Genomic DNA, 26,145 nt, shown 5'->3' on the forward strand with positions numbered 1-26,145 from the left:
TTTAGCGTGGATTAAGATGGCCCTCAAATCCAGATGATACTGAAATTTTTGTAAAGCCTCTCAGTGAATTCAAACATCTAAAAAGATTAAAACTTTTGTACCTAATTGGACGTCAACTTTCCGAGATGAAAAGTTAGTAGCAGGATGAAAACTCTCCCTATTATTGGATACAACTACTGTTCTAGTAACAATGACTCACTTATGCTGAAAATATTTTTTAGATATTGCAACTTACTGCTAATCTCTGTCTGGTCATCTCATTGAATTAATCCAAATTCTCACAAGTAACTTTGTTCTAAATGGCTTGATGTTAAGTAAAACTCCAAAATATTTATTGCCAGAATACTTTAACCCATCTCAAAGATTGATACTCATACACACTGAAGACTTGGAAGGGTATCTTCTTATTTTTTCCATAAGAGAAATGTGAATGTCTGAAATCAATTGAACAATGATTTATTTTGTTTCTGCATACAAAATTAGTTGAAAATAACTACTTTTTAAATTTAGATCAACACTTAGTAACTTATTCTATGAGAATTTTTTTTAAAAAGTCAACACGCGCACACACATACACAACTGCAACCTATTTTCTTCCGTCTGTGCTTGAATCAGAAAATTTAAAGGGTTAAGGATGATCCCCAACTTGCATGAAATTCAGCTCTAACTTGATACTGTAATTGCTGTCATCTCCCTTTCATGCCTATTTTCCTATTTTATGTTTTCTTCCACTCCTGTTATCAGTGTATAATAAAACCTAGCTGATAGTTTAAAGGTAAAATGATTCATTTCACCATTTCTAACAAAACAGTGCAATGATCACACTATAGGTATGGGATTCATCCCCTCCTGAAACTCAATTAGTTTTTAACACAAAATTTAGTTAGAAAAGTCAAAATGGACAAAATTTCACCTGTATCTGGTATAAGTAAAAGATATAAAGTTGAACACACACTAGTAGACCAAAGGTTTTTAAGGTTGCTTTTAGATTTCCAAACATTTTCATATAAAATAATCAATAAAAATTGAAGTTTATCCCCTTCACATGCACCCCTTACCCCTCCCCACCATCACCTGCCTATGTCAAAAGTAACTTTAAACTTATACTCCTACTTGTCCCCCTGCCTCCTTGATTGCACATTAAGACATTGACTCAAAAGAACAACACAATGCTTCAAGTATGCTTCATGCCAATCGTCAAAAAGAGTCATAACATTACTGAAAAAGTACACTTGTTCTTGGGAAGCCTGAGAAGGACTTCCTGCAGAGTATGGTCAGACACCACCTTAAATAAGAAAAAAAGCCCCCCAACCTAATCCACATCCCACCCTCTCAAAAAGAGTAAAGTGTAAAATTTTCTTTGGACTTAAAGAAACAGTATTAAGATTTATCATCTGAATAAGAAATAACCCCAACAGGAATTCAGTTTTACAGTGCTGCACAAACTGTGCACATGAAACAGTAAGTCATACAGCTACTACTGTTCAGCTCTACACATAGAGACTAGAAGTGGCATACAAGCATACACATGACATACTGGCCTGTCCAGAAAATAAAAAGATACAGTCTTTAAGGCTGGTAAACCTGAATAAACCCTTGCATCCAGAAGTATGTTTTCAATTCTTTTCTGTTTTCATTGGAGGATTTGGACTTCTAATAGAAGGGTGATGGTTTCATTAAGAAACCATCAGCAATATGAGAACATGGAGCTTTGATGTGAAACTGAGTACACATCCTCACATTTGATCATGTATAAACAAGGATCCTGATTTTAAGCAATAATGGATGGTACGAAATAATGCTCATTTTTTCTAAGTAAGAAAACCTTCTGGAAACACAAGCAGGTTATCAAACAGATATCAAAATCTGAAAAGTGTAAAAAGCATATATGTGTGTGTATATATATACATATATACACACAGGTGCATGTATATCTGTATAGACACACACACACATATATATGTATTTATTCCAACATGTAACTGTATAACAACTTTTTTCCTTTCAAATAAAGCAGTTTAGTTTAACAGTTGTAAAAAACCCCAACAAAAACAGAAACAAAACCCCAAGACAAACAAAGCAGACCATATACTATATGAACAAACAAAAATGTTATGCAAACAGTTTTATGGTAAGAGAGTCACACACTGGCAGCAGAGGAGTGTCAAAACTCGTAGTAATAAATATTTCCAAATTAACAATTTTCTACAACATTTCCTTAGAAGACAGGACCAGTATTTCTTCTGTTGTGATGATCCTGCTAAACAGCTTCACTCATATATATTTAATTTTATAACATTAGAACAGACACAAGAATGTAGACTGAAAAAGATGCTGGATTCAGGACAGTATACATAACATTTTTTGTTCAAAGTCCTACTGGTTTATTCACTAAGGCTAAACAGCAAGTCATATGATCCTATTTGGTGCATTTTCTACCATGATCAAGATCAATAAACGGATAGAGCCAAGGACCTGCGGTCCAACCTGCTGTGGTCCAACCCACTGTGGCAAATGGGAAACACAATATAGGACCACTGTATAATCCCCAACTTTGTGTCTTGTTTCCTGGAACTGCAGAAGCAGAAACAAGACTGTAGTGTTTTAAGTGACTAGAGAAACATAGCAAGAAGTGGCGTTTTAACACGAATAAGGGTACTAGGCCTGTGATGGTACTGCATCAAAAAAGCACACATGGAACTCCACTACTTGCAACATCTGGTAGTGTCATTCAATGACTCGTTGACTTTAGAATGCATGTATGCAGTAATAAATAGATCAGTTATGTAGTAAGGCAGTGTGCTGAACATGCATTCATCTTGTGGACTAGGACACCACAGAGAGATACATGATACCGTACACATTCATTAAGACTAAGTATGTTTTTGTTTTTGTGTGTTTGTTTTTCAAGGCTATCCAGGCAAACTCTTCCAGAGCATTTTCTTCTTAAGAACAGAGGTGCTCTGAGTCTTGTCACTTGTCTTCTCCCTTATCAAGAGATGATGACTGGCTTTAAGGAAAAATAAAGCTGAAGGAGGTTGTTTTATTTTTTCCCCCATTTTGGTTGCATCATTCTGAATGTTTCATTTAAAGAACAGTTTTTGATGCAGCCAGATGCTGAATCCTCAGGAGTTTCCAGATGTTTCCAGGTAACTCTGTAGTTTACGGACTGTGGTTTTGTCCAGTGAGCAAAGATCAAAGTCAAAGGTTGTGTTTGTGATATGAAAGTGTCCAGTTTCTTCTATGAGATTTACTATCTGAAAGGAAAGAAAAGATGCAGTTGAAGATTTCAGGAGTTTCACATGCCCACTGAACGTATTAATGTGCCACCCACCAAGTATGGCATGGAAGGCATAAAACAAGCCCAACACCTGCAGGTTAAACCATTATTCTTGTCAATTAACTTTCTTTCTGACAAGAACTATGGTCCAGACCACAGTATCTAGTTTGTTGTTGTTGTTTTGCTTTAGATCATCATCAACCATAATCCCAGTTTAGCCATCTGCTCTTCTACCCAACACTAATATTGGGAATATAGTTTTCAAATGTAACACCCTCTCCAAGCCCAAACAACTAAAAAAATCCAGGTAGATGTCTGTCTGGAATATTTATGTGTGGGTAGCTGCTAAGCAGGTTACTTTAGAAAACAACTGGCATAAGCCTTTCTGCAAGCAAGGGAAAGAAGTAAATCCTTATAGAATTTAGTTCACACCAAAGAAAAAAATGTATTCAAGAGCTCTCACATCAACTGTTAGTTCACATACTAGCAGTTACTTCTTGAGTAACTGACTTGAATTGAATTTTTTCTTTTTAAACCAAATCAGCCATGAAAGATTCCTACCAACGGCAAAAGAAGACAGAGCCAGACTCTTTTCAGTGTTTCCCAGTGATAGGACAAGAGGCAATGGGCACAAACTGAAACATAGGAGGTTCTCTCTGAAGATCAGAAAGCACCTTGTCACTGTGAGGCTGACCCCACTGGCACAGATTGTCCAGAGGGGTTGTGGGGTCTCCATTCCTGGAGATATTCAAAAGTCATGACCTCCAGAGATCCCTTCCAACCTCTACCATTCTACAGCTCTGTGAAATCAACAGTACATATCTAACTTGTGCCTTTTAACATTTTTAGTCTCTGAATGGGAGTCTAAATTTTTTTAAGAGTGGTCACACTCAACACTGAGTTGCTGTAACAAGTAACTCAAGATATGTTAAGTTCTAGCATGTGCGCTTACCTAAAAAAACCCTTCAGTATCTTGGAAAGTGCAAGCATTATTTGTCAAATACAGCTAATGCAGTGCCAACACACCATGTCTATGAATCTCTTATGTGCTGTTGCATTCCAAGAGACAGACATCCCAGCTGGGCACACAGAAGGGCACCCCATCCTGAAGCTGGCCTCTGAGAAGTGTCATGGACTGACTGAAAATTGCTCTTCTGCTTAGTCTTTCCAGTCATCCCTTCTGCAACACTCAAGCTAGGCTCAATGTCCTGTTTGCACCCTTCAATGCGAAACCCATTTAGTTGTAGGGCTTCCATATACACCTCCACTGAAATGCTACTGCTAGATATTTCTTGCTTGTTTGAGCTTTATTACTCCAACTCTTAATTCCTTTTCCACAGCTGGAGGAGATACAGATGTATGCACACATGGCTTACAGAGCATACCTTAAAATGACAAATCTGGTAGGAATACACCAACTTGTAAAACAACAATGAATTTAAACTAAATATTTTGTAATTTTCTGTTCCCCATTTCATTATGTAAGATGTGTTCTCGGATCACAAAAGAAAAGACTATGTTGATGATAAATTAAATAAGTTCACATGTATTGTAAGGCATGGAATGACACAACCTAGGATGGCTTAAACAGAATGGAAACAAGACAAAATCATGAGGGAACTGCCCATTACCATAAAAATCTCCCCTTCCAATCACATCCAATTTTCCAGGTTGGTGAAAAATAAAAGAAAAATATGTTTAACTTGGTTTGCAGCTGTCCAGAATTCTGAAAGTCCTTAGGAATAATCATGCTCTTCGTAACACTTCATTTAAATCTGTGCCTCTTAGCATTAATTTTTTTCCATATGGGAATTTTTAATCTAAAATTGCCAACTTCATTTATCCACTTGTTGATTCACAGACAGTAACACTTTTCCATCTCCTACTGTTTTGCAATTAATACGAGAGAGAAAAAAAAGTCAAATGGGACAAAACCGATTACTACCAGAAGGAAACTTCGATATGTGTTATTTGTCATTCTAACTTTTGGCACTCTCTTGAGCCTCATCTAAAAGAGAAGCTAAGGAGTCAATCTGGAGTCCTTTTGTAAAGTTAGGAATATAATCTCAGGCTGGGTCTCTGAATATCCACTGTGTGACAGATAAATAGCTGCACAAGTAGTTTAAACAAGCCAAAACCAGAAGGATGGAGCTAGGCTGAACAACTCTGTGTAAAGCCTTCTTAATATTATAGTGAAAGAGTACCACCCCTCATAACAGCCACAGCAATATGCGTGATTTTAGAAAAAGATTACGTAGGTGTTAATACATGTATTTTTAAACAGCACTATATATTTTTAAAAAAATGATAAGCACTTTTATTGATCAGGTTCTGCTTTGGGTTTTTAAGCTCTAGGCCAAGGGAAATATAAACATTTTAAACATATCACTCATCCAGCCCTCAAGAAATATAGCCAGTATGTCAGGGCACCTGGTAAATCAGACTGAAATGAACCTCAAAAGTTTTAATGGATGTACAAAAATTATGAAGATAAACCCAGACAGCTCAATGAAAAACACCTGCCTGTGTGCCAGCCAATGAGGAATTCATGACTTATAGTATTAGCATGAACATTCTTACGCTATTCAGAAATACTTGAAAAAGAATAAAAGCTTGAGATAAGCTGCCAGGAAGTTTGACAGTTATAATATTAGAAACGCAGCATTAAAATGTTTTATTCCAAGAGCTCAGGCTGCAAAGAACAAAAATACCGCATTTGTTCCTGCTGTAGTAAGCGTTTCTTTTCTGCTATAATGTACATCTTGTTTACATAATGTCTCTCCAGCTCCGTTTCATCATTATCGATCATAGTACAACTATTTATCTCCCTTTAAACAAGCAAGTGAGTGTGTGTGTTTAAGGAAGTCAAAGTGCAACTAATGACATAGTCATTTTTCAATTTATGGAGGGTTTTAGACCATTTGATAGTTTCCAGACCAGCAAGCTGCCCCTTGCAAAAAACTCTCAGAAGACAGTTGCCATCTCAACTTGTGGACATGAGCAATATAATTTTCAGCAATGCTACATGCTCCCAATTTCTTCTTTATGCCTGTGCTTTCTAGTGCACTGACTCTGAGGAGATTTTTCACCAGCTGCGGACATGAATTCTGATGCCTCAAAGTAAGAGGCAGCCTTACCAGAAATCTTGTTGCCTTTCATGGGGTCATGCTAACACCATCTGCACTGAAAATACAGAGTTAGGAATGCGGCTTTAGCCATCCAAATTTGAATATATGGGACATGCAGCATTAATATCTGATTGCAGATTCAGTTATCCCCACTATTTCACTGCAAATCACAGAGTAAAAAAAAAAAAAAAAAAACCAAACCTTATCACTGCAAATCCCAAACCCTTTCTTTATAGTGAGAGAGGTGAGAGACCCATTTCTTTTTAAAATGTAATTTCAGAACAATTTCTGTCTATCTGTGATCAAATATTCACATTAAGAAATGCTCAGGTGATTCTGATTCTCACAGGACTTATTTCTTGGCCAAGTGTTCTTTTTCACCTGCTTTCTCCCTCTTTGGCAATGCTTAGATATCTATAAGTATAATTTTACATCAGGATTACTTAGATACATATCCAAGCACTTGCAGTTCAGTATCACATTTCTGTTGCCTCCTGCTGTTTTTTTGTGGATTTATTTCAGCTTCCTTTAATAAAGTGTCTCAAGGAGAAACGCCACTCCTGGGAAAGAGCCACATTCTCAAATAAATACATTTTTCTCATGTCCAGCTGGGTCACATTCCTATTTGTTGTTACGCCTATAAGACTTGGTCTTAAAAACCAAGATTGCAAAAACCTGTCCTGCCCTTTTCACATCCCTCAGCACAAGTTTCAAAAGCCAGTGCTTTTGAATGATCAACGCCTTCATCTTCTTGCAAGTCCCTTCTTTAAAAATTCCCCAGAAGTCTGTGGGCAGCAGACTTTGACATGTGCAAGAGATTATTACCTTCCCTGACATAAACTATAGGGATGAAAATCACCACTCAGGAACAAACAACATCTCTACCACCATTCCACTTCCAAACTGACATTGCCTTTTAAACTCTTGCAGCTATTTACAATTTTCTGTTGCATATTTTTGCACTCAATCCCTCTTATCACTTAGTAGCCAGCATCCCTTTCTCCAGTTTTATCCCTTACCCTCCTGACTTTTGTAATTCCTATAGTCTCTATATACTTTGATTTCTTGGTCTAGAAATTTCATATTAATTCTTAAGATCTTTCTCAGCTCTGTACTCTTTTTATTTTTGTGCTCACTGGAAGTTATTTCACAGTAATTACATAGCTGCATAGCAGTAAGGACATTTAGCATGGATGACAGTTTATTTGTAATGCAGAGAAGCACTGATTCTCTGCAAGTTATCCGTTCAGTATTGTGAACATGTTTCTGTAAACTGATAAAATCATATGAACGAATGCACTGCAGAATATTGAGGGTTTAGAAGACTTTAAAACGAAACTGTTTTATTTGTTTTATAACAGCATAAATTATCTGCTAGTGCACACTGGCTAATGGACAAGTGGTGAGTAACTTGGCTCTTGCATTGAATTCTGGTAACCTCCATAGCCAGGACCACATACCAGCTACCAGTGCAGAACTGCACCACTGTCCCAGCCTGCAGTCTGGCCACAAATCCATCTTTCCTTGGGGCTACACCAACAGCATGCAGAGCTTAGGACTTAGGTGGTTTCACGGGAAATTTTGAAAAAAACCCCACATATTCAAACCCTTTTATGCAAATCAAGGGTAAAAACAAGCAAGAAATGTTTGTGGTTTTGTTCTTTTTGTGAGGGTGGTCTAGCAGTGGAACAGAGTCCTGGAGGCTGTGCTGTCTCCATCCTTGGAGCTTTTAAAATCCTGACTGGATAAACCCTGAGCAGCCTGATTTGACCCCACAGCTAAGCCTGCTCTGGGACTAGAAAAATCCCTTCCAATCAGAATTCTTATCCTAAGAAATATTTTCCAAGCAGGTAAGACGGTTCAAGTTGAATTCATTATCTTCTTTCTCATGTGGTAGCATTTAAGTGTATTTGGCAGAGAAGACACATTTACCTTTGATAGAAAAAAGATGGGTTCATCCACTAAAGCTTCTTCAGTCTGATGTTACAGTACTGTTATAATCTGCTTCATGGGAATTTACTAACATAAGGAAAAACTGTGTGAGAAGAAATATAACTGAGCTGGAAAATTAAGAGTATCCTATTCTGAGTAAGTGAAAAAAAAAAAAAGGTATATTCTTGCACGTTTTAAACTAAAGATAGACTTTTTCTTTTTTCCTAAGTGTATTTATCAGCCAACAGAAAGCATTCGTTCATTGACCTTTGCCTCACCACTCGTGCAAAGAGTATAATTTAAATACTACAGTGCATGCCTTCTCATAGCACAGTGCTTAATAAGTTGTATTATAAAAATGAGGTTGATGTACAAATGGTGCTGTTTTGTTTCCTGGGAAACTGTTCTTGCAGACTGTTTCCCTTTGTCTGGAGTGTGTGCAGGCTGTCGATACAGCCCCAGTGAAAGCTGGATTTACGGCCAGACCATGCAGACTAGGACATCGGTGCAGTTCTGCACTGATAGCTGGTAACTGTAGTCCTGGCCAGAGGTCTACCAGTAGTGAAACCATTTGACAGCCATGCCTGGGCTAACTGGGGAAGTAAATGCTCAGGAAGCAAAGCCAGGGCATGAATTTACAATACAGTGTTTTTTTCAGATGCACTTTCTATGTGAACTCTCTAAGAGTTAATGAATAATGTAAAGTGGAGAGGGTCTTGAAACTCCTACCTTTTAGTCTCCTGCACAAATTACCCAATGCAGGCAAAATCTGCCATGATTCTGAAAGTGTGCTTTGTTTCCCTTTGTAGACAAAAGGGAACGTGGGAAAGAACAATACATTAAATATGAAGGATAACCAATATGCAGTATTATGTATCGTAACTCATGAAATCAGACAGAGCTATCAGAATTCCTCTTCAACTAAGAATATCCTCAATCAAGGTCTTCCTTTTCACTGATCTTTCATTTGTTTTCTCATCTTTACCTATATTGAGCTTGAACTAATAAACAGATTAATGCCATGGCCTACAAAATATTTTTAAGACACTTATCCAAGCGCTGATAAATTTGAGGAGTGATTGCAATAATTTAGAAGTGATAAAAATTTCCATCTTTACAATATGTCCACAACTGGCACATGATTTTGCTAAACATAATAAAACCATCTGTGCTGTGGTTGCATCTGCTTTGTTAGCAGATAGTACCTGACAATGTTGCCCAAAACAAAGAATACTATTCTTTGTTCTTATTATTGCATAGCCTTTCAATCAATTTGGAGCCTTCTTGGTTTACGTATTTTCATATTTTACTCCTTCCATGACTTCAGATTACTCGATGAATATATTGTGTTTTTCCACAAAGTGAGTTTTGCTTGAATTCCATGTTTCCTGTTTGCCATAGAAAACATCTTTAATTGTTTCTGAGAAAATGCCAGTCCTTTTCAGGAAAAAAGCAACAAGATTTTTATCAAGTTATGGGGCACTGTTGTATCCATTCTCTCATCCTGTTTTCATAATTATTGGTACAGTATGTTGACAAATATAAGAATGAATGGGTGAAAAATTTATCTCAGGGAATTTTTACACATTCTATAAATGGTGTTGTCACACAAATTTAAAAAAAGTGCCTAAGCTGCACTGCAAGTGGTAACGGGCTGTATATGGATTTAACAGGTTTGAACGTTATTAAACCTGATTATAGAGTTTTAGATGAAGGGGAAAAATAGATATGACTTCACAACTTCAATGAGCACGCTGTGATATTGCATGAGAGTGCTCCTCACCTGCTGCAGTACATGTCTCTCTCTCAATGTCATTAATCTTCTGTGGAGCTCTACTAGTTCATCGAGATATGCCTAGAAATAAATCCCCCCCCATAAACAACTTGTTAATTAAGTCATAGCTATGTATTTCAAAAACTTCAGATGTCTTCAAAAACAATACAAATGGAAATTTTATTTTAAATTTTCTTTGACCTAAATTTTTAGGAGTCTGGCCTTGTCTAGCTTAATGCAACCCAGATATAAGCTTTTGTGGGTTTTCTTAGATACTTCATGCCAATGAAAATCTTATTAGGTGGTCCTTTGCTGTAGAAGATAATATCTATATCTCAACTGTGGCAAAAAGTGTCAAACAGACTAGGGATACCAAAACAGCATATTTAAAAAACATCTCTCCCACCTTTCCCCATGAGATCCAAACCTAAAGGCTCACAATGAAATGCCTCTTTTTCTCTAAAGCCTCTTTTTCTGTGTCAACAGGAAGATATAATGTGGGAAGATCAAGCATGGCAGATTCCACTGTCCTCCTTCCTGGGATGCCAAACATGTCCCACCTCTCCACCCAGTTATCAACTTTGTCCTTCAGCCTGAACCATCAGAAACCTTTTATCTTTCAAGCAGAGAGAGATACAGCACCCAGCTTAAGAAAACAAAAAGCGTATGGACCAGGCAACTGAAAAACTAACAACAGATAGTGAAACTTTGGTCTCCCGCCTCACAGGATCACAAAGTTGACACTAATACCTGTAAAATAGAAACTTGTTCAGAGGAACTTGTTCATGCTGGGAAATTGGGCTGTGTTCACTCACATGAGGACTTAGACCTCTTACCCATGGCCAGCTGACATGATTTTAAACAAAGGTGTCTTTCTCATTGTTAAAATGAAGCTATTGGTTCACATAATTCTAGTTAACAAGCTGAATCACACTACCACTTCCTAATGCACAGGCCTCAGAAAGGATTCTGGAAAAGAGATATATTTTTTCCCATTGATTGACCTATTGGCTACGAATATAGCTGTGAATTCTGCTCTTCAAAGATTATCACTTCATCTGTGAAGCACAATGCAAATTCATGGTGGAGAGTAGATAAAATAATAGATGGTAGATTCCCAACTGGTGACATTTGCTAAACCACCACATGTATTGAAGAAAAAGAAAAAGCTTTCAAAACAGCACAGAAGAAAAAAGAATTACAGAAAAAAAAAAAAAACAAAACAAAACAAACAAAATAAAGATCTGCACCTAAAGGAACATAAAGCAAACATGTACTACTTACTGGGATTTGCATTCTGTAACAAAGGTTGGTGTTTAGTAAATACATTAATATCACATTCTAGTCTAGTTCACTGTTACCTCATTCTCATTTACCTTATCACAATCCCCATTCTTTATTGGCTTATCAGACTTATTTTGCTTCATTGGACTTTTCACTTCTAATATCTGGAAAAGAAAGAAAATCTTGTAAAAATTAAATGCATTATTGGATACAATTACATCTGAAAAACTCTATCAGTTAATAACACAAAGAATATAACATCTGGAGAAAATGTAATCAAAACTCAAAACTCAGCTTTTAATTCTTTAATCCATACAACCTATTCACATGTTTCAGAAAAAAGCAGCTTACAGCAGAAAATGCTGAGTTACTGGAATGAGGTGATATGGGTATTATTAATTCTTAAAATAATTAATTTCACATTATTTAAAGCCTTCTCAACACTTTTTCGTGTCTTTGGCATGCTGGTAGAATAAGAGGTGTGATTGTGCAGGTGCAAAATGACCCTGAGGTAGCTGCAGTGCTTTTGGAATGTCAGGTGACCAGTACATATTTCCTGTTCTTTCCTCCCGCTCCGCCCCAAGGGTGTCTCTTTTCTTCCACAGAGATTTTGAGACACAGTCTTTGAAATGACTGTATGAGTTGTAGCTGAAAAGAAGAGCTTCTGACAGTAATTTCCCTTGCACTTATGCAGTACTCTTCCTTCAATGCCATACAAAGCCGTTTACTACCACATTTATAAACCCAAGAGTCCTTTGTCCAGTACTGAACCACATCAACAAGCAACAGAGCACCATGCTTACTATGAAAATTTTAGGATTAAAGGAAGAAATATTTTGGGGAAACAGAACTGTAGATTTTTCTTCTGATTTTTCCCACATACGACACACTTTTTTGAAGCTGAAAGTAGAGTTCAAAAACCAACCATCTCATTCCTAATCTAGAATACAATTGTTTCTTCTGAAAAACAGAGGAAAATAAGTGATCACAGATGATGAAAGATTTTGTTTAACCCTTCATTGTAAGTAACACTAATATCACTACCACGATTATCTCCAACACCACACTGGACAGTCACAACACATGACAAAACTCAGCAAATAAACAAGGAAATACAGTCTGTAAAAACAGGTCTTCTAGACTAGCAAGAAGCTTCACTGACAGCTTTCTTTATATCCCCTGTCATTTCTAGTTCCCTCAGTATAAATGACTAAAATTGCATGCATGCTTCTCAGGGTGACAAGCACCATAAGAAACAGAGCACACAGGCAGCTACTTCCCTATATAAAAAACGTAACTGCAGATCTGATTTAACTTTACCTAATCAGAACGCAATACATGATCCTTTCCTGAAGAAAAATGCCAGTTCTTCAATTCAATATCCCCTAGGATTACTGCTGTGTAGGCCAGTGGAAGAAAAAGTCTTGCATTCAAAAAAAAAAAAGACCTCTAGGCATGGATCCAGTACCTTTTAGATGCTTTTCTTGCTTTTAAATGAAAAAAAAATCTTGTTTTCAAATATAATCTTAGCAAGAACACAGTATATTTGAAAAAGTTGCTTCCTTGCAGTGCTCTTGATGTGTAGTTGAAATCTAACATCTTAAGCACTCTTGTTTAGATGAGACACAACATAATGACATATGAAGAATCATAGAAATAACTGTCTTAGCTCTTTAGTTCTGCGAATGGACTTTGTCAATACAAGCCTGATTTCATCAGTCAAAATAATCATCCTGGCAAGCAGCACTATACTACCAAGCAGAGATTTCAAATGTGGCTATGGTCCACATGATTTGAATTTTCACAAAGCTTCCCTAAATTTATCATTTTCAGCTCAATTATGAGATTCCGCTCAAAATTCTATAAAAATAGAACAAGGTATGTGACATTCAATTTTAGCTGGTATACTGCTATTGTTTGGAGTGTCTAAATGGGCTGGTAGACCTTCTGTTAGATCACTGAAGGAAAAAGGAACATGAAAGATGTGACTGTGTGGGCTGCTGATATTGGGAATACAATTACTTAACAATTACATTGCCTCTGTAGAAGTTATTCATTAAACAAGCCATAGATAGATGTTATTTGTCTTGTGCTGATGTTTCCAATAAATGCAATATTCTTCATCTTTATAGTTTGTTTTTTGCCCTCAAAAGACTGTCTCTTAAAAACATGTAACTTTGGTACAGATCAGCTTAGAAAAGCCTACAGAGTTTCTGGTGGATAGTTAGAATGCTTTCTGGACATGGAATCTTTCCTCTCTCCACGCACAAACTACTTCCCAGGTTTTTTTCTTCCATAGTGTATTTGAACTTAACTGACAGGAATGGCAGTGTTTAGGTTTTGCACTATCAGTAAGCTTGTATTGGAAACCTTTTTAGAGAAGCAATGACAAGTAAATAATTTCTGCCAGATAATGGAAGCAGTTAACCTAAGAGACATAGGAAAGACTCATCCATAAAACTTACCGTCTAAACCACAAACTTTCATTAATACATTATGTAGACACTATTCTAATGATATAAATACTGTAAGCAGCCATTTGTTACCAGTCAGCAAATTTCATGACTGCTTTGCTTTGTGTATGGTCCACCTTATACTAGGAGTGAATTATGGCTCCCTATAATAAGTGCCAAATGATATATTCTATAAATTATGGACTTTTTTAAAAGAATATCAGATTTTGAGTTTAATTTTTATATTTAGAGAGTCTTACTTTATTGGTGAGTGGGGATGATGTCACTCCCAAACTCTAATTCCCATTTCTCCCTGATGTCCCTGCAGCTCTAGGCTGTTTAGTTTTTTTTCTCTAAAAAACAGAACTACCCTATTTTCCCACCTCAAATATTACAGCAAAGTTAGCTCTTACAGATATAGAGCAAGTACTCTGACAGTGAAATAAAAACTATTGTATCTTCTAGATAAACACTGTGGGGCAGTGGGGGGGACAGAATAGAAGAACGAATAAACTCCTGAGAATGAGCCTATTGACGTGAACTGTGCCTACCGCTAACACAAACCGAAACCTTTATCAGTTGTTTGACTGATACTGTAAAGCCAGTTTGTATCGTGTACCTTACGAAGATATAATTACTCATGTGGCAAGGACACATTTCTTAAAATACTGATGAAAACATTACCTTTGGTCATTAGCATTTGCTAAACCAAATACTACTTCTCCTGAAAAAAACCCAAAACAAACCAAAACTCTTATGTCAGTTTAGAGACTATGCCACTGCACTGAAGCAATCAGAATGCCATATCAGCTCCCCAGGACTGTATTTACAAATACTGACTTTACCTGGTTGTTGTTGGTTTTCAGTAAAGGTGGCGCTGGTTCATGATGTAGTGGTGAGGAAGCCGAACTGCTGTCACTGTCGCTGCCATCACTCAGACTAACCCCATGGAAAAAGAGAGCCAAAAGATTACACCTGCAGACCAAGGGCTGTCGACAGGGGTGAACTGCACTTGCACTTTGAGGTAGGACACTAAGAATGACCCCTCACTAAGCAAGCCATCATTAACCAACCTCATGTGAAAGAGAGGCATCTGAGCAGGGCTGCGCTCCATGAAAAGCTCAGCACAGGAAGGAGAACAAGGGTGTCTGCCTGCACTTGGGTGAGATGCTATGTCTGTGTAACAGCATCTATCATCACAGAAATGGTTAAATATTTAGAACGTTAAACTGCTGTTCCCAGTGTTCCTGGAGCAAGTCCACATCTCGGTTCATAGCCATGTGTTTTAAATATACTTTTCTGCTCTTCTAAAAGCTTTCTAAACAGCTGTACTTCCCACTTGGACAACAGTTTCACTGAAAAATTCCTCGCTCCTTATCATAAATAACACTTTTTTTCCTGGCTAAAATTTAAAAACTTAGTGTCTCAGAAGAGGTCCAGTGAAAAAGCTCAGATCCTAGTCAGTCTCATCATTTATGTACTTAGGAACAACCGAGTATACTTATTTGTTAGAAGAAAGTAAAAATGGTTATTTGGGATAAAAAGTAGAGAAACATTAGCCTTAAAATTTTGTTAAAAAACTGAAACAAAATCTCCACACTTAGAGACAAGCTGAGCCTGAGATAATCCTTTATACAATCACCAACACAAACAAATTCTTAAACTACTAGACATCTTGGTCTTTTTCTACTTAATTCCTGCTGTTAAAGTCCACCAGGGAATTGGCTGACATTACCTTCCCATTTAAGCAGTAGCTGATACTGGTGCTCAAGTGCTGTTCACTCACAGCTAAACCCTGTGGATCAGATAAAGATCCCACTATGAAAAGGTTCAAGAGAGATTGTTTCAGGTTTTCAACAACATTCAGGTGGAGCTTCAAGCTGCCTGAAGAACGGATGATTTTTGGAATGCCCTCTTAAGGTTGTAGCTAGGATGCAAAAGCATATTTTAAAAAGCAATTTCTGTGACAGTTAATTGCTTTACCTTCTGTCTGCACTTTTACATGTTACCTACTGCATACCACACAGAATTAACTTGAAATTCAAATTTCACTAGGTCTGATCCAATTTAACAACCTAATCTAAAACTGGTAAGCAGATCTTGCAAACAAGACACTCTGCACAGAATAGCCCATCAGTCAATTAAAGGACTTAATTCTATATCATTTATGCCAAAGAGTAATTGTGACTACTCCCCTGAAGTCACAATGGCATGAAATCAAGGAAAGTCAAATGAATGAGGATCATCATAACCATAGGGATTAGTACAGAAGCACTTTGTATTTGGAATGGCTAATCCTGATAGTTTTTAGAAGAGGCAGTTTTATATGCATATGCTTTAAAAAGAGACGTTGAATTCCTGCTCATTTGTTACTCCACACTTCGAGAACATAGACCCCACCATATTACTAACAAGCACAACGTCTTGTCCACCAGGCTACTTGCAATCAGAAGACACTCACCTTCGACTCCTGCTTCCTCCTCGTGTATTTACAGGTCGTTCCAACTCAGAATCATTGTCATTCTCATCCACTTCATCTGATTCATCTTCATTGTCATCTGAATGCAGATCTTTCATTATAGACCTCAATGGACCTGAAACATCAGAGACAATAAAATACACAAATGAAGTTCACTTCACAGTGTTGCAGGCAACTCACCCAGCTTTGTATACGATGGAAAACTATTGTCCCTGCACGGGTGTTGGGAGGAGAGAGTCTTAAACATTAAACAAACGAAGTAATTCACTGGGGGCTTATGCTGCAGGGACTTATCCATGAATCATTTACTCACACAAGCAACTTAATCAGCTTCAATAGACTTACTCATGACAGTGAAATGACTCGTATGTTTAAGTGTTTGCAGGATTGGCCCCCTGGACCACAACTGAAGTCAAACACTGTCATGCCAGTAGAAATTGACTATCACTGTATTATTATTACTATTATTATTGGAAGTAAGATACTTTTTCATCACTGGGTTTTCACATTTTTTGCTTTCTCAAAGAGTATTATATGTGAGTAAATATCTACAGGGACACACTCATCAGCACTATTACATTTGTGAGGTTATTACGTGTATTGAGAAGCAGAGTCTAACAAATTGTTCCAACTCATACTGGCCAAGGCAGTCTCTGTCTTCCTGTTTTTATTTATTTAGCTTTAGCTGTTCCCTTTAGTTCAGGGTAAATTTCAGGTCAAGTAAGCGCTTCACCATATTCATATGTAAAAAGTGCATCAATCCCACATAACACTATGCTATCTCTTTTCCTGAATTGACAGAAGGTACAAAGCTTGACTGCCTCATAAAACTGCGTGAAATTCAGTTTGGGATTTTGGTTTGATTTTAATCAATTTATTTTGCTTTAAAAGTTACAGAAAGAGGAATATGTTTAACATATCTGGGAAATGTAACACTACAACTGCTTGAAATATAAGAGGGCAGAAGCAACTATAAGAGGGCAGGAAGCAAGACTGATGCCAGAGGGCATTTAACTCTAAAGTGAGAGACATGAAGCAGCAAACAAAAGCAATGGTGATGGCTGCAGGAACAGCAATTACAACTACGGTTCTGTAATTCCTGCAGCCCAGGAAACACTAGTACTAGTGTGGATTAAGTGAGACTCAGAGTGCTCTTCAAAGGGAGCAACTCTTTATTTGCTCATGGGGAAACAGGGTCAACTTGTGTCATCCTTTGTCACTGCCAGAAGTGAAGACAGACCTCTGCCAGAGTCATATTCCTAATGCAGAAGGTGTTCCATTCATGGGAGGAACGGCTTCATGGATTATTCCAGACTAAGCAAGGCTCAGGTCACAGGTATTTTGACTAGTTTTGTGCAAGTGATTTCAAAGCCAATGTTGAACATGATTTACCACTAAGTTTACACTAGAACTTTCATAAATCGGTGCAGCTTTGGCTGGTTCAGATGAATGAACCTCTGTTTTTACATCTTAAGGCTGGCTGGGAAGAAGCCCAGATGTTACTGATGGGCAAATTCCTGGTGGACCAGACACTTGTACAGGCCACAAGGAAAGCAGAACTATGTTTCTTGTCCATGCAGCCATCACTGATTTGTGTTCCACGTTCCGTTATTGTTGGGGTCTCAGGCAGACAATGCTCAGCTACTTGAAAATGGTAACTTGTAGTTTGACTGAATATTTAATCATCTGACTCTTGAAGGAGGGAAAGGACTCCTTCGTTGGCTTTTAATAGGAGCAGTAATTAACATATTTCCTTTAAAAAGAAGAGAGGGCACCATCAACAGCATCTGCACAGGGATAAAGGAAGAATTTGCCCATTTTGATTTTTTGGAAAATATTCTTACTGGTCTGCTTGACTGCTGAGGTCAGTAAATGAGAGACAAGGCATAGGGAACTAAATGATTTGAGGTAAAGGGTAAGAAAATATAATTAAATTATAAATATAGGAAGAAGAATTCCATGTTTCAAGCAAGATGAAAGGGTAGAACACAAGCGTATTTCCACAGGCTAGGCCTAGCCTAGAAAGGCTAGTTTCACCTTACTGGTCAAAGACACTAATGAACTTCATGAAAGTTCTACTGAATACAGCTGTCCTTGTCTGCAATGAGAGCAGATGAGTCTCACAGATGAGTCTCTCTCCATAGACCAAAGTCCGCTTCTGTGAATGCATTCATCTCCTCTCCCAACATACAGGAGGAAGAAAAAAATTAAAAAGACTTGGTAAAGGACAAATGGAAGTATCATCATAGGCTTGATGAAAAAGCAGAGGAAAAGGTCAGTGGGAGGAAAGGAAAAACTATCAACCAAAGCCTAATTTTGTAATTATACTTAGCATGACATATGAAGAGCTCATCTTTCATAAGAGACCAGCACATAACTTCACAACATGGAAACTGGTAACTATGCTTGCGAGTCACCCAAAACATCAGTCCATGACTTTATTTTCATAATGGAAGCAGAAAGTAAACCAGCACAGATTCCTCATGATCCCTACACAGCCTGCTCTCCCAAGCTCAAGCTAACTCATTATTATTGTCTATGTCCTGTTTTCAACTACAGCAGAGGGCTATTTCATACCCTGATACTCCCTTGATGTGCTCTGGGACAATCAGACAGTCCCATCTCAAGCTGCCAACCGGCTCATTCCTCTTTCTTAGAGAAGAATGAACGTGGACTGCTGAGACAGGCTCATAGGCCTTTGACAACCTGTCATTAAGACAAGTTTTCACTTAATGTAGGACTATGTCTGGGACTGGGAAGAGGTAATTTAGTACCCAGATAGCTGCAGACATTCCTAACAGTCAGCAAAGCACTGATTTTTAGGTCTTTTATTTCTAGCACTGACAGCTAACACTTAAAAGTCCGTGACAACCTTTTTAAGGATTTGAGAATTTGCTATCTCCTAATGGTTCAGAATAGTTCAGGAGAAACTGAAAACTAAAAGCTGCCCAAGAGCAAGTGCTCTTGGTGAGGAAACAAGCCCCAAGGGCCAAAGAACTTGAAGAACCTTACGTTAGCCCACTGCTTTTGCAAAAAGAAGTGGAAAAAGTTCATGCTATGGTTTTCTGACACTTGAGTGACCACTGAAGTTCAAACACAATGGAAAAAGAACAACAGCCCTGGCAAGTAACTTCTAATAAAGGAAAAAAACATGGGTTCTGGCCAGAGAACAACATTCTTAAGAAGGTACAAAAACCAGAAAGACAGCCTGTGATATGCCTTCTATTTGACCCAGAAGAGATGGATGGATCCAGTCTGCTCAGAAGTAAATACTAAGTCAAGAGGTTTTTGCCCAGCATAAGATAACAGATACAGGAATCGGTATCCAAATATTTTGGCTCGTAATGGACAGTTCACACCACTAATGAGGTTTTAATGAGAGCAAAGATGGGGTTTCAGCAAGAAGGGTTTCTGTTTAGCCTCAGGTAAAAAAAAATCAAATGCCTGAAGCTGGTCATCAACCACAGCTGACTTCTGCTTTTGCTTTCTTTCACCTGGAGTAATGCTGCCAGAACACACTAGAAAATCCGTACCCATCACCTACAGAAAGGCAGTAGGACAGATATGCACCATGTGTAGATCTGTTTAAAAACAAACTGTCTGCCTGAGGCACTAATATATTTTCATAACATGAAACCAAGTCTACCATTGAGAAATATAAATGGATAGAATAAATGTAATTTTAATTAGTCAAAAGCTGCTTTTTTAATGCTTCTGATCTAAAGAACAAAAGAAAAGCTGATTAAGAATGTTATCAGCTGTACAATCTTATAAACCTAGGGAAAAAGGCCAAGCAGGAACTAACTAGTTTAATAGATCATGTAGAATGAGTCTCAACTTATTTACAGAAAACCAGCTTTGGCGAATTCTCTGCGAAGAAAAATTCATTTCTTCACTGAGTTACAAGTAAACTGTAATTATTAGCCAGAAAATCAAAATGTAAACTTAAAGTCAACTTGAAGTCTGACCATCATCTTCCTCTGCCACATATTTAAAGTAAATACAATATGCTCTTGAAACTCTGCAATGGCATGGGAGGATCATGGTGCTTTGAAAGGGTCCACACATACACATCCCAGGGCTGCCCATGGGAAGCCACATCTTCCTTCGCAGGGCTTCAGATTGAGCCGGGTGCCATGTCACCTATCCCTGCAGAAGAATAACCTCAAAATCAGAAGCTTTTTCAAGTTTAGCATCTGCTACGTGACTGGCACATACGTAGTGCTTCTGGAAAAAATACCCTTCACAACCTTTTTCCAGATAGACATTTTTTTCCCTTTTACTTTGCCCTTACAGCCACATTTAAAAAAAAACGGAGGAAAAGTCTCTAAAGCAAAACTGTAACCAGTTCAGGCTGTGAAAGGCAGAAAAAAAACACAACAGTAATGAGATGCCACCAGTTCTGTTTTTATTGGCCCCTTCATTTCACACATTCCTTTCATTTTATTTTCCTTTGTTGGTACCTTGTTGTCTGCTGTTTTGAGATGGTGTAAAACTGGAACTGGAACTGGAGCTGGAACTGGCAGGGCTGGGCTGTTCAGACTTAAAAGGAAAAAAAAAAAGAAAATAAATAACATTGTAAGAAACATTTTTGCCTAAACCCCTTACTGTTAATTACTGCCTAAGGCATGCTGCCAAGAAAAAAGAACTACAGAACAGAATAATTCTCAAAGATCTCTATTTCAGGTGTCAGTGACGCAAACATTGTGGAAATTGCTATGCAGTCAACATACACACACACTACTACACCATGTCTAGTCCTTTACTAAAGCAAATATCCTAATAAAAAGTTCTCAATGCCTTGTTTGAAAGGCTATACAACATGAGGGCCTAAATGAGTTTATAACAGACCTAAGGCTCCTGTGTTCTTTCATACTCTAGTTGCAACATCTTCCAAATTGTTAAGGATAAAGTACAATCAAAAACCAGAGGAAGACCTGAGCAGACCTCACTAAATGTCAGAAAACCTCACACAGTTTTCTTTCTTCTTCCTTAGAAAATAAGTCTTAAGATGAGGATTCAAAATAAAGTTTTCTGCTGTTATAAGACTTATCCTCATCCCAATGCTTTTCATATGTATTAAGACCCTACAGATCGTTACAGTGATCAAACCAGAAGGATTGCCTTGTTACACAGGGAAATTATCTGGAACACACATTATCTGGAACACACAGATCACAAAATAGAACCAGATTTAAAAAACAGAGTAGTTAAAATCAGTTTACATTACTTAATGAACAGTTCTCTACATTGTTTTTTCTACTATTGTTTAAAATGTATACATTTCTCTTTAAAATTCTATAAGGTTGCTAAGAAAGGTCTATTACTTAATCTAAAAATTATGTATAATTTTTCTCACAGTGGTTATGGCTTATGAGGTTTCAAAGTGGAACACAAGAGGTTCTACTTAAATTTGAGAAGAAACTTCTTCTCAGTGAGGGTGACAGACACTGGAACAGGCTGCCCAGGGAGGTTGTGGAGTCTCCTTCTCTGGAGACATTCAAAACCCACCTGGACATGTTCCTGTGTAACATCATCTAGGTGTTCCTGCTCTGGCAGGGGGATTGGACTAGATGATCTTCTGAGGTCCCTTTCCATCCCAAACATACTGTGACAAGTCTTGTTTCCTGTTATCATGTTGCATGTCTCCACGCACTTTTTTGCTGTTTCTTAAGCTCAGTGGCTTGAAGTGCATGGTTGTCAGTATACACTTGAACATTCATTTGTGTACATGAGAGAAAGAACAAATCTGATATCTGGGCTCAAAGGATGCTAACAGAGAACATAAAACAAGAAAGAAGTGTCTGTACAGAGGAAATGGTGAAAATCAGGTTAGGAAGCCAAGAAAATCTGGTTACACTTCAAATTTTATACAACTGCGTTACCATGACGTTGCCATTATCCAGGCTAATGAAAGTTTTCTGACTCTCCTTGCCTGTACAACATCCCTTGTGATTAAGTTAGAACTAAACTGCTCTCAAAAATAACAGCAGTAATATCTAGTCACTGTAAAACTCAATTTTCACACACGCAGGCTACCTAAGGCTAACATCTGCTTTTTCTCCATAAATCAATCTATTGTTGCCTTTCATAATGAGCAGGCAGATTTACAGCCTTTTACAGCCTTTTCTCACAAAGAGAGATGCCTATTTGGGCAACAGAATGCCTGAGAAAAACACCATTAACATCTGCTCTCCTCAAATCAACACCAGCTCCAGTACTCACAGACACACAGGAAAAATACAAGCTCTGGACCTGACAGCATGGGCATGTACAGCTTGTATACAGGTCAATCAGCCCTGTGCAAAGAAACAGTGAACAACACAACCCATTTCTGAGTACCAAGAGAGATTCTTACATGGTCCACAGCACCAGACCTTTTTGGAAGACACTGCAGCATCACTTGACAGTGCTCCAAAAATCAAGTAATTCAAGTAAATTTTTTTTTAATTGACTAAACTTCTGCAAAACCGTACAAGATTTTCATCTGTAAAATAATTACGAGAACAGGAAACAGACTGCACTGATGAATGACCAGAGTCAATGCAAACTTTAGAGACATCACCATTCTGGAAACTAATTTCAGTCTTCCAGGTTCAGGTTACTCTCAAACATCTGGTTTATCTGTTGCTTTTGCGGCAAAATTACTAGCTGACAACGGGATTCTGTGCGTTTCCATAAACTGTCTTTTTCCTTCTATTAATTTCAACATGAGCTTTAACTTATGTAAAATCCATGCTTTAAAAGGTAACAAACACTAAAAGACTATCATATTCAGTTTAAAATACTTGAGGAAGTGCTAAAGCTACAGGGGGAAAAACAAGAAGTCCCACAGGTGCAGAGATATTTGCCACTACTAAAACTTCACTACTTTATTTTTACTGGAAATTAAAAACTAAAAGGAAAAAGGCTCAGACTCTTTCATATTATAAGGCATGCAAACACCAATGAAATTCCTCCATGTCAAAATTTTTTCTCAGTATTAACTAATTGAGACAGGTTCACAAAAAAGAACAGATATGGATATGGATAAAGTTGTTGTAGTCCCTTCCTGGTAAAAATCTTGCTCTGCTTTAGCAAGATTGCTTTGAGACACCAAACCACAGAAAGTCCCATTGAAACACAAATCAACATCTATACTCTTTTAAAATGATTCTTAATGCCTCTTGAAACAATTTACATTATTTCCTTAAACTGCTTTGCCTTAAAATGTATTCCAAGAAATACAGAGTGCCATAAATCTTTAAATTATCTAGTACTGGAAATTAAACACAGTTTTTTTCAACTTTGAGAAATCGGGGATGAGAACACACACAAAGGAAACAGCTGCTTTTAACATAAGAATTAATGTTATTAAGAGAAAATACTTGCATTTTAGAAGGAGCTAAAAATACACCTTCCACATATTAATATGAATTAGTGCCTACAGTGCCAACACTTCAAGTAACCAGAGGCTACCTTTTGTCACTTGAGCAAAGCTTTCTGGCAGTTTTACAGGCTGTTATCCTGAGGACTTAGGTATTTATGGCTTTATTCACTTGGGCTTTCTGCTCTTATCCACTGGTTACTAATCACTAAACAGATTTATTTTTTTTTTTTAAATGGGTCTGAAATCAGCTAAAGGGTGTCCTTCAACAATAGAAGCTTAAGATAGTACCAGTCAAGAGTTTCTCTCATATGACCTTTTCCTGTTTTACTAGTTTTCTCTTCCTGTAGAGAAGCTAATGAGAATTTGGGACCAAACTGTTCATTAGGGCAATGACCCGATATGATTTATTGCATTCTTAGACAGTCTATTTCATTTTAGTGCCCTCACACTGATGCACAGGAGACACTGGCTTCTTTATTAGACCTGGTTGAAGGCTTCTGTGCTTTGAAACAGTTCAGCAAGAAAACAGACTTTTCTTTGGCTCAAGCTTTCCCTAAAAAGGTACCTTCTTCACCAGCTCTAAACCATTTGGCTTCTGTCATTGCCATACTTTTGTTTGTTTTTACAAGTTGTACAACAACCTACTTTAGAGCTGCAAACAATTTTTAGGCAAACTCACCTGTTTATGACACCAGATATAACAAAGCTGTTTCTGTAATAATTCATGGTTGCCCAGATTCATATAACTACTTCTAAAAACAAACCACATCATTTCAAGCTCCTTATTTACAATAAAAAATAGAAAACATCTGTATGTGTGCGAGAATGGCTTTTCTTGACATCCCTTGAACCATTTTTAAAGGAAGCTTACATATTGTTTCCTGAAATAAAATTTAAATTATGTAGTAATATCCCATTTCATATCAGCCACTCTACATATTTCTTATTTTTATGCACATACTCTTAAGATTTATGTTTCTCCGCACCATACATACTGAAAAGTCTACCCACTTAAAACTGCTTATAGCTGAGTATCATTTCTTCTTTGTCTGAAGTTAGCTTGTCAGGGAGGGGGAACACTATCCCCCAAGACAAGCTGCTTTCTCTAACAGAATTCCTGTACTTACAACCTTTACTGCCTCCACCTCAGCTTTTAGTAGAGTAATCCAACCCATCTGTAGCTCAAAGAACAGAACAACCACACCTCATCCACCAAGCAACCACACCTGCCATTGCCAAGGGGACACACCATTTGGGTGTCTGTGATACCACAAGGTTGAACGGAGCTGCCTGCACCCTGCCTGAATTCTGCATCACCACATCTCCTTGCAAGCTGCTGTTGATTCATTAGCAACCAGCCTCCATGGCAGGGTAAAACTTCCTTTTTAACCATTCACAGAAGCTAACTTGCAGATTGCAAGCTCAGAGTGGAAGAACAGGGCTACGGAGTGGGAAGTAGAATTAATTATCTTCTTACAGAAATGGAAACATTTATTCATAACTATGATGTTTAAGGAACTAAAAATATTTAGAGAAGAAATTTAAGATTTAAAAGATGTAAAATTTGAACAGTAAATGACAGATTATTGATTTTTGAGAGCAGGCTGAGACAGTAATTTGGCAGAGAATGTGACCTAAGGTACTGATAAGTGGTGCCCAGCAAGAGGATGAGGGGCAATGGGCACCGACTGAAGCACAGGAGGTTACATCTGAATATAAGGAGAAAATTCTTTGAGGGTGACAGAGCACTGGAACAGGCTGCCCAGAGAGGTTGTAGAGTCTCTTTTCTGGAGACATTGAAAACCCACCCAGACACATTCCTGTGCAATCTGCTCTAAGTGAACCTGCTTTAACAGGTGGGTTGGACTGGATGATCTCCAGGGGTCCCTTCCAACCCCAACCATTCTGTGATTCTGTGATACATTTAGCTGCCCAAATTATTTAGAGTAATTTCAAACAAAAGTTCCATATCATTGATGGAAGTGAGGTTATTTGATAAATCAGTTGACTCTGTACTTGCTACCTGAGCAAGTCCATGGGCCCTGAGGGGATGCTCCCATGAGTGCTGAGGGAGCTGGCACATGTCATTGCAAGACGACTTTCAATAATCTTTGATCAATCATGTTGACCGAGAGAAGCACCCAAAGATTGGAGCAATGGTCAATCCTCCTTGTTTCTTGAAGAGCAAGAAGGAGGATCCAGGATACTACAGACCCGTCAGCCTCACCTCAGTCCCTGGGAAGGTGATGGACAGCTAATACTGGAAACCATTTCTAGGTACTTAAAGACGAGCAAATCATGAGGAGCAGTCAGCATGGTTTCACCAAGACAAAGTCACGATTGGCTAACTTGACAAACTTTTGTGATTAAATGACTGGTAGAAGCGGGAAAAGCAGCAGATATTATCTACCTGGGCTTCAGTAAGGCCTTTGACACCATCTCGCCC

The 26,145-nt window shown here is 37.8% G+C and overlaps 1 protein-coding gene across 4 annotated transcripts in view; it reads right to left on the reverse strand.

Moving 5' to 3' along the window:
* Positions 1-440: 440 nt before the first annotated feature.
* Positions 441-26,145, reverse strand: part of MLLT3 (MLLT3 super elongation complex subunit) — a 124,815-nt gene continuing 99,110 nt past the window's right edge. For 3 of the 4 annotated variants that reach the window (XM_065046222.1, XM_065046223.1, XM_065046220.1), the window contains 6 exons: positions 20,794-20,872; positions 16,313-16,445; positions 14,697-14,790; positions 11,491-11,562; positions 10,124-10,195; positions 441-3,257 (listed from right to left, as the gene is read on the reverse strand). In XM_065046222.1, coding sequence (XP_064902294.1) covers positions 3,126-3,257; positions 10,124-10,195; positions 11,491-11,562; positions 14,697-14,790; positions 16,313-16,445; positions 20,794-20,872 — 582 coding nt within the window. In that variant the 3' untranslated portion in view covers positions 441-3,125. The remainder of the gene's footprint in view (positions 3,258-10,123; positions 10,196-11,490; positions 11,563-14,696; positions 14,791-16,312; positions 16,446-20,793; positions 20,873-26,145) is intronic. The other variant, XM_065046221.1, reaches the window with a different exon arrangement.

The sequence above is a fragment of the Columba livia genome, chromosome Z (assembly GCF_036013475.1).
Source record: "Columba livia isolate bColLiv1 breed racing homer chromosome Z, bColLiv1.pat.W.v2, whole genome shotgun sequence".
Lineage (NCBI taxonomy): Eukaryota > Metazoa > Chordata > Aves > Columbiformes > Columbidae > Columba > Columba livia.